Below are 8,766 nucleotides of genomic sequence, written 5' to 3' on the forward strand. Positions count from 1 at the left end.
TAGTTGCCAAAGGGCAGTGGTGTCTCCTAGTTGACACGGGTCCGAACCTGAGTTCCAGCGTTGTGTCTCACATTCTCCTCTTAATTAACTTAAAAGTCATAGGGGTCCTCCGCCTACTGGTTTTGTTTAGTTACTTCCGTAATAGCAAATTGAACGCAATTTATGATTTTCCAGCAGCTCACAAGTGAGACCACAACAAATCTATTTACCAAATTTCACTTGTATGCGTGTTGCTTATCTTCTATCTTCTTTTTATGAAGGGATTTCTCCTCTCCGATTTCTATAACAGAAACCATGCGTGGCTACAAAGTTCGTTTAAAATCCCATCTTCTGCTTGCATGGATATTTCACATGTCTGAAACTTATAGGTTCGATTATTCACTATGTTTTAGTATGAGGTTGCCACGAATCCAGCACCATTACATAGCAAGCGTATAATATACTAGTGGTAAAAGAATCCAGCAGGCAAGAGCCACATAAAAGGCGAGGTGTGATTCATGTAATCCTGAAAAGGAGGGACTAATCTTGCGCTAATCAATCTGGAGTTAACACGCAAATGGAGCGGCGATTGATCCTTCTCGGAGGAAACCAAAGCATGCAGCAAGCAAGCTATACTCCATAGCTAGAGATGTAGCTAGGTCCACGCGAACCGGGACAGATCCTGCATATGGATCAACGAAAGCACAAACCCGGCCGCAAAAGAAGATCGTATTCATGCGATGCATGCCCACTGTTCCTGGCTTTACCAGAGCTCGAGGAAAAGAGTGCTGCTCGTCACGCCGGCTACCGCAATGCTTATACTACCAGTTTAAAGTTTAAAGTTTGAACTTCAAAATTCAGCGGTCTACGGCCGGGGCAAAAAAATGATGCGCTCCGTTGTTCAGTTCCATGGTCTGCTTTAATGCTTTTTGTAAGCTCTTGCGGGAAAAAGGCTTAAAGCGTTCGTCAACCCTGCGTACGCTGCTCATCTTCTCAAAGTAAAACCAACTTACGCATGCAGCAGGAGAAAACAAATCGAAAGGTATTGGAATTTGGAACTCGGACGCGTACGTACGTACGTATGTATACATACGATGTAAGCAGACAGGCAGGCTCCATGCAATCATACTTGTGTTGTGCTTAATGGTGAAGCTTACCGAGGTGGCCGACAGCGTCACTGTAAAAGACGGAAAAGGAAGAACCCGTCCTCACTCTCCGTGTTGCTTTCGTCTCGGCGTTTCAAAAATTTCAACGGCCACGGTGTGGCATGCCATCACAGCCTGACTAAGCTAGCAGGGAGTCATGCATGGCACCCGTTCATCAGTTTCTTCCTCCAAATGTGTTGGCTCATGGCACCGTTTGACCAACCATGCAGACGTCCGCCCCGAACGTAAGAGTAAAAAGTTGGTGAAAAGTTTGTTACCAAGAACGTAAGAGTGAAAATTGGTAAATACTCCCTCTGTAAACTAATATAAGAGTGTTTAGATCACTATTTTAGTATTCTAAACACTCTCATATTAGTTTACGGAGGGAGTATTTACTAGCAATCTATCAAATCACACGGAGGAACAAACAAGCGGTGGGAGCAGAAAGAAAGGGATCGATTTTACTCACAATTTCAGGGCTGTTATCTTACAATGGCTCGATTCAGAAGGTATCATATCATAGGCGGTAGGAGTAAATACTAAGTACCCGGGGAGAAAATGTTGCCAAAAGATTATTGACTTAGCAAGATGTAGCATTGGATTATGTTGTAAGCTGTATGGAGATCGAAGACGCTCGATCGCTTGGGTTGTTCAATCTTCAATCCGGCGGGCAGCGCACGGGCTCAGATCCTCTGGTGCTGGTGCTGATGGTGGTGGTGCTGGTGATGGAGCGCTCCGGCGTGCCGGCGCAGCGGCTGCTGGGCGGACATGGGCCTGAAGTCCTCGGCGACGATGGCTATGAGCCCGCCGAGCGGCCGCCGCATCATGGCGCGGTAGGTTATCTTGTCGTATGGCCGGCGGTAGAAGCGCAGGAAGGGCAGGAAGGACTCGCGCTCCCGCTCCACCCGGCTGGCCTGCCCGTCCTTGCGGAACGTGAACGGCGACTGCAGGAACGACGGCCTCGGCGTCCGCGGGAACTGCTGCTGCTGCTGCGGCGGCAGAGGAGAGGGCGTCTTCTGTCCTCCCTTGGCCGCGGACGGCGTCGGCGGCGCGCGGGCTGCGCGCGGCTGCTGCTGCTGGACGGGTGTCGGCGTGGAGCGCGCGGCGGGCGAGGCAAAGGAGAAGGAGCGCGCGGAGAGCGGGGACGCGCCGACGAGGGATGGGCTGGAGGAGGCCGGCACGACGTAGCGCGGGCCCGGCGCCGGCGTGGTGGAGAGGTACCACGGCTTGAGCGCGTTGTCCGACACGCTGAAGGCGAAGCGCGACGAGGCGGAGCCCACGGCGCCGGCCGCCTTCCCCCCCGCCGTCAGCACGGCCGCCACGGAGGGCTCGAACCGCAGCGACGCCGTCCGCGGGTAGGCCGTGAAGGACGCGTCCTCCAGCGAGTCCTCGAAGTCCAGCGAGCTCACCACCGCCGTCGCCGGCGCCAGGTCCACGAACGGGCGCACTCCCTGTTGCAAATCACAAGACGGTTCTTTCATACGTACATGATTCCACTTACCACTCACAAGAGAGTACATGCTGCATAATGATGCCATGATCATGAGGGATCATGTAATGCAGTTAGTTATTACCTTCCACATGACGGAGAAGAGGGATGGCGGGTCGATGACGAAGGCGCGGTGGAGGCGGCCGGGGTAGTAGTCGGCGACGATCTTGAGCGTGCCCATCAAGAGGTTGAGGAAAGCCGACGCCGACCGGAAAAAGCCTGCGAGCATCACAAAAATCCGATTCGTCCCGTCAACGACCAGGTCCCCATACCACCATACAGACAGACACAGTAGTCTACTTTGCTGCAGATTCTACTACGGCCGCCCTTGCTTTCCACGCAGCTGGGCAAAGCGAGTGCGGAACCCAATCATTTTCGCCAGGATTCAAACCGCACCGGCGGGAAGCCGGCCGACCCTGCCCAAACTCAAACAGCTCGGGCCGGGCCGGACTGTAGCGATAACTGTGCACGCAGCGTGGCATCATGGTCGGTAAAGCGAACTGAGTCAAGCCCGGGGACCGCCCGCCCGCGCTTGACCCACGTAGCACACGGAAGACAAACGGGTGAAAAAAGAAAGTGCATGGGAGACAACGGGAGCAGGGTCGCAGCACGATACGGGCGCAGTGCAGTTCGTGCATTCGTCCGTCCGTCCATGAGAAGGTGTTTGTCGTTGGGAGCAGCCAGGGATTCATGTGCTCCTCTCAGAGCGTACTGATGACTGGTGCCAGTCGTCTAAGTCAGTGCGCACTGCCTGCCTGCCTGCCGCTTGCAGTCCGTCGCAGGGCAATGTCAAACGGATGCGATGCGACCACCACTGCACGCTATCTGCCTCTGCTTCCCTTTCCCTTTCGATCGATCGAACGGGGTAGAGGGGAGTGAAAAGGGATTGCTTACTTGCGTCGAAGAGGAGCACGAACTGGTCCACGAAGCGGTTCATGGACGCCACCGCCACCTCCAGCGTGAACACCAGGAACCGCACGAACCTGTAGAGCCAGAAGAACCAATGCAATGCTCTGCACTGTTAGTTAAAATCCAACAAGTAGTGAAACACTTGTAGGAGTAGTATGTGCTTACGATTTCTGAGGCTGGTACTTCGGGTAGTCATCCTGCTTGATTTTGAACATCTGCCAAGAAAACAAAAAATCCTCACGGTCAGAGCCAAGCCAGTCTCGCTCCAAACATTTATACCCAACTGCAGTAAGCGTACCAGGACGGGGCGGTTCTCGTCGTCGTGCCCGGCGACGTAGGCCATGCCTTCGGACAGCTCGCCGGAGAACTCGTCGGCGATGATGTGATCTGCCCAACAGCCCAAACAGTCAAAACATAATAGCAACAACAAGGGCGCACTGTTGCAAACTGTCCTTTGCCTGCACATACACGGGAATACGGGATGCGAAGCAAAGAGCCCGGCACAATAAATTCGATACGCACTTCTACCAGTAACCTGACTAGAATACACTGTGCCGTAGGTACGAGAACAGAACAAAAACAGAGCACATCTGAGCGCCGTATGTAGTAGAAGTATTAATGAGCTGCCCCTTTCCTGCATGCCCCACGGATTTCAAAAAATAGCAGGCCGGAGAATCACACTCGCTGCCGGAAACAGGTGGGAGGTAGAGAGAGGGGAGGGCTGAGCGCACCTGCTCCGATGGTCTCCCTCCACGACAGGACGGCCCGCAGGGTCTTGGCCGCCTTCTTCACGTTGTCACCCTTGGCCCGGAGGAACCGCTCCACGCACGCGTCGTTGCAGTACTCCGCCTGAGCGCAGACCAACCCAGCCAGCCGGCGTCAAGAAAACGATCCAAGAAGAAGGCATGGCCGCCGAGAGATAGAGGAGGGCACGTAAGGTGCATACCTGCTTGGGGGAGAGCGGCGCCTGCTTGCGCATCACCTTGCGGACGGCCTCGATCTTCTCCCGGTCCTTGGCGTCCACCTTCTCCATGGCCATGGCAGCGACCTTCGCCATGTCGCCGAGAGAGAGGGAGGAGATGGACACGGAGGAACGGGGCGAGTGTGAACGAACGAACTACGGGAGAGAGGACAGCGGGTGGCGGTGGCCTGAGAGGCTGAGAACGACACTGGGAGAGAAGGCAGGGACTGGGAGGAGACAAGGAGGAGGAGAGTATTATAAGCCGTGGGCGGGGGCGAAGGTGCCGTTTAAGCCAAAGGGCGCTCCCGGCCGAGGCAATGGCGCTGACGGTGAAACGGCGACGGAGACGGAGACGGACGTTTGTTTGCTTGCCCGCGCGCCCCCCGGTGGGTTTGTCGTCGACTTTTGCTCGTAGTATTCTTGGCCGATTGCCACCGAATAACTGTCCGTGTACACTGCTTACTGACAGCTGAGTGCGTCTGATTATTAGGGAGACGCCTTTTTACGCCTTTCTTTGCTTTTATATCTTTGATTTGAGGATGAGTTTCTCCATGTTTTCAGAATTGAATCTCATCATTATCTATGTCATGATGAGCACTACTATATATAGCTCTAAATAAACCATGGGATTGTGCTTTACGTCCGTGTCGATCTCTGGGTTTATAGCTCTATTTTCGGCTGAAAAAAAGTGTTTTTGCTCCCTTCATGATAATAGGTGCCTAAATTACCTCGTCATTTTCGTGTTATGGCTTATGGGTACATTATATATTGCCCTAGTTAACCTCCGTTTTCTCCTTCATTGCGCCTCTGAGTTTTAACCATGAGAAAATATGAGCAACCATTGCGGTTTACAACATGCTACATTTTCAAATATGGCAATATTTTCTATGTACTTCACCACAAAAATAATATATTTCTGTGTAGTAATTACACATTGTCACTGGCTTGTGATGGACCGAAATTTGTGCACACATGATATTGACGGTCGGTGACGCCGTCAATCCCAAAACACAAGGAGCAAACTCCGTGAGAGCGTTAGCAACACGCGCTTGGAGCGTTCGATTTTTGAAATCGAAAATTGTAGCCGTTCGTCATTTAATCTATTCATTTAATGATAGACCCGTTCTAGCCGTTGCGTGTACGCTTTAACTAGACGCTCCGCTTACGACATTACCGTTCGAATTTTGAAATATAGACGTTGGCTATACGTCAAAATGATTTAATGTAATGGTACATATGCCATTTAAGTTTTGCACTAACGCGCCACCAAACTTTTGACCTTATCGACGTGCACCCCCTTACTATACTCATTCATTGGGCATGATAGAATTTGCTATCGAAATTGCGACCATGTATTCCGTATCACAAATATTCGTGACATAAATGATAACTATTTCATCGGAAGCATGAATGATATATTCTTGTAAGTGCATCTAGTGTCACCCCTAGTTGGTTTTGGAGTATTGACGACAAACCTGGTTGAGGGACTAATGTGTTTGTGAGAATTGCAGGATAACACAGGTAGTAAGTCCCTCATTGATTCGGTTTACCTACCGGATATGACCCCTAAAAATGTGTGAAGACATTGAAGACAATGGTGGTCTGTGAAGCTATTCACGTTGAAGACTATGACATGAGAAGACATCGCGTGAAGACTATGGAGCGCAAAGATTTAGTTGTTTCGTTTGTTCCTTTTCTTCTTTGTTGAGTCATAGGAACCACCGTACTGTTAAGCGGGGTCTAAGTGATCAAAGTCAGAGTGACTGAAGTGATGCTCAACCAAATCCTATGTCTTCGAGCGAAGACAATGAGAGCAAATCTTATCCAGAGCCGGATAAGTCAGCTTTACTTGTAGCCCAAGTCAAGCCGCTGCGTGTTTGAAATCTGACCGTTGTGACACGTGTCAGTTCCTTAGTGACCTAGGGTCATTTTGAACAAATCAGGTCGGGTTTCCCAGTGGCTATAAATAGCCCACCCCCTACACCATAAATTGGTGGCTGCTCAGAGTTAGTACATGGCTTTTATCGTTGAGAGCAACCCACCTCAGAAGCATTTGAGAGAACAAAGCCCAAACCACCCAGAGCCCAAAGAGTGTTTGGCATCACTGAAGTCTTTCTGTCTGCGTGATCTGAAGACTTGTTACACTTGAGGACTGCGCGTGATCTGAAGAGTGTTTGGAATCCTCCAGCCGGTTAGGCGTCGCGTTCTGAGCATCCAAGAGTCATTGTGGATTGCCGGTGAACGAAGCCTGTGAAGGTTTGGAAGTCTCCCTTGAAGACTTACCAGAGTGATTGGGCGGGGACTAGGTGTCCTTAGCTCAAGGGGAATAAGGTGAAGACGCGGTCTTCTGACTTAAATCCCAGCCTTCCTAACCAGACGTATAATTGTCACAGCAACTGAAACTAGTCGAACAAATCTCTGTCCTCCCGAAGCTACTAGTTCTATCTCTCACTTCTCTTTACTTCAGTTTGTCTTCGTGAAGTCATTGCCTGCTCGCATTATCTGTTTGACTTCACTGTGTGACTACTTGTCCTGATTGGCTTCATACTATCTTCCATCTTGATCCATACTGCCTAGCTGCTGATAGTGTTCGTGCTTTCACTTTATTGAATACTTGACTATGGTTTGTCTAGTGTAGTCGACCTTCCGCTGTATACGAATAGTGTGATTTCTATTGTTTGTCTTCGAAACTCCCATGTTTTGAAGACTTTCATAAAAATCGCCTATTCACCCCCCTCTAGTCAACAACTAGCTCTTTCAATTGGTATCAGAGCAAGGTACTCCCTTGTTCTGTGTGATTCGGTTTAATCACCTGGAGTTTTAGCTATGTCGACTGCAGGGATAATCAAAGTCTCCGCTGCATGCCCCATCTTCGATGGCACTGAGTATCCCTACTGGAAGAATAAGATGCGCATGCATCTTGAAGCCATTGATGTCGATCTGTGGTATGTTGTCAAGAACGGCGTTCCCAAGACTGGTGAAGGTGTCACCCCTGCTGATGTCAAGAAGTTCGTTCAACTGGACTCTACTGCCAAGAACATCATCTGTGGTCATCTGACCAAAGGATAGTATGGCCGCATGAGTGCTCTGGAAACATCAAAGCTAGTCTGGGACTGGCTCTCTAAGGTCAATGAAGGCGTCTCAACTCAGCGAGATCAAAGGATCAATGTTCTCCGCAACCTCTTCAACCGCTTCAAGAGACACGACAATGAGAACGTCCAACTCACATTTGATCGCCTCACTGATATCACAAATGAGCTCCATGCACTCGGCGCCACTGAGATCACGAAGCATGAAATAGTCAAGATGCTTCTAAGATCACTTGACAGCTCATTTGACACCTTAGCCCTGATGTTACAAGAACGCCCTGACTTCAAGACTCTCGATCCGTCTGACATACTTGAGAGGCTCAACACACATGAGTTCCAGCTATCTGAGAAACGAGATATCTATGGCTCCAACTATGGCCGAACTCACGCTTTGAAGGCAAAGGATGCTGCTTCCTCATCTGAAGAAGAATCTGACTGCAGTTCTGGCGATGCTGAAGTCATTGGCAAGGAGCTTGCTATGCTTGTGAAGAAGTTCCAGAAATTCACCAAGAAGAAAGGCTTCAGAAAGTCTTCACGATCCAGCTCAAGGAATGATGAAGTTTCCACCCATGACCACAAGAAGAGAACCTGCCACAAGTGCAAGAAACCTGGTCACTACATCTCTAAGTGTCCACAGTGGGACAATGAGAGAAAGAAGAAGAGGAGCAAAGAATATGATTCTGATGACAAGAAGAAGAAGAAATCCTCAGTCTTCTTCCAAGTCTTCATCACACAAGAAGAGCTCATCTGGCAAGGCTTGTGCTTTTGTTGGCAAGGAGATGGATTCAGAGGAGGAGTCTGCTTCTGAGGAGGCGGAGATGGAGTCCGAGGAGGAGTCAGACTCTGGTGTTGCGAGTCTTGCTCTAGCTACAGCCTACGTCGCCAAGTCCATCTTCAACACTGAAGACAATGGCCCTGTCACTAACGCTGATGATAATGACAAGGACGACTCGCCTCCCACCTACTGCTTCATGGCACGTGGTGCCAAGGTAAAATCACGCGATGCTTACTTTCAAACATCTAGTGAAGATGACTCTAATGGTGAATCCAAACCTAGTTACAAAACACTTGCTAAAATTGCAACTGAACAACAGAAAGCTATGGAACATATTCAAAAATTGTTAGATAAAAGTGATGACCTGTTGGACGCGGAAATGACCCGATCTCAGTCCTTAATTGAAGACATCAAAAATC

General features: G+C 50.0%; 1 protein-coding gene across 1 annotated transcript; it reads right to left on the reverse strand.

The window, feature by feature from the left end:
• Positions 1-1,559: 1,559 nt before the first annotated feature.
• LOC119291185 lies at positions 1,560-4,722 on the reverse strand. Its single transcript, XM_037569896.1, has 7 exons — positions 4,469-4,722; positions 4,254-4,371; positions 3,821-3,909; positions 3,688-3,737; positions 3,508-3,596; positions 2,699-2,832; positions 1,560-2,575 (listed from the first exon to the last, which is right to left on the reverse strand). The coding sequence occupies exons 1-7, from the start codon at positions 4,577-4,579 to the stop codon at positions 1,808-1,810; spliced, it is 1,359 nt and encodes a 452-aa protein (XP_037425793.1). The 5' UTR covers positions 4,580-4,722; the 3' UTR covers positions 1,560-1,807.
• Positions 4,723-8,766: the final 4,044 nt, after the last annotated feature.

This window comes from Triticum dicoccoides, chromosome 4B (assembly GCF_002162155.2).
Source record: "Triticum dicoccoides isolate Atlit2015 ecotype Zavitan chromosome 4B, WEW_v2.0, whole genome shotgun sequence".
Lineage (NCBI taxonomy): Eukaryota > Viridiplantae > Streptophyta > Magnoliopsida > Poales > Poaceae > Triticum > Triticum dicoccoides.

Excerpts from the sequence above, each read along its gene's own strand:
- LOC119291185 (XM_037569896.1), bottom strand. The coding sequence starts at position 4,579 with ATGGCGAAGGTCGCTGCCATGGCCATGGAGAAGGTGGACGCCAAGGAC. Across the intron at positions 3,738-3,820 it reads ACGAGAACCGCCCCGTCCTG|ATGTTCAAAATCAAGCAGGA; the intron begins GTACGCTTACTG and ends TTTTCTTGGCAG. Across the intron at positions 2,833-3,507 it reads CGTGCTCCTCTTCGACGCAA|GCTTTTTCCGGTCGGCGTCG; the intron begins GTAAGCAATCCC and ends TGATGCTCGCAG.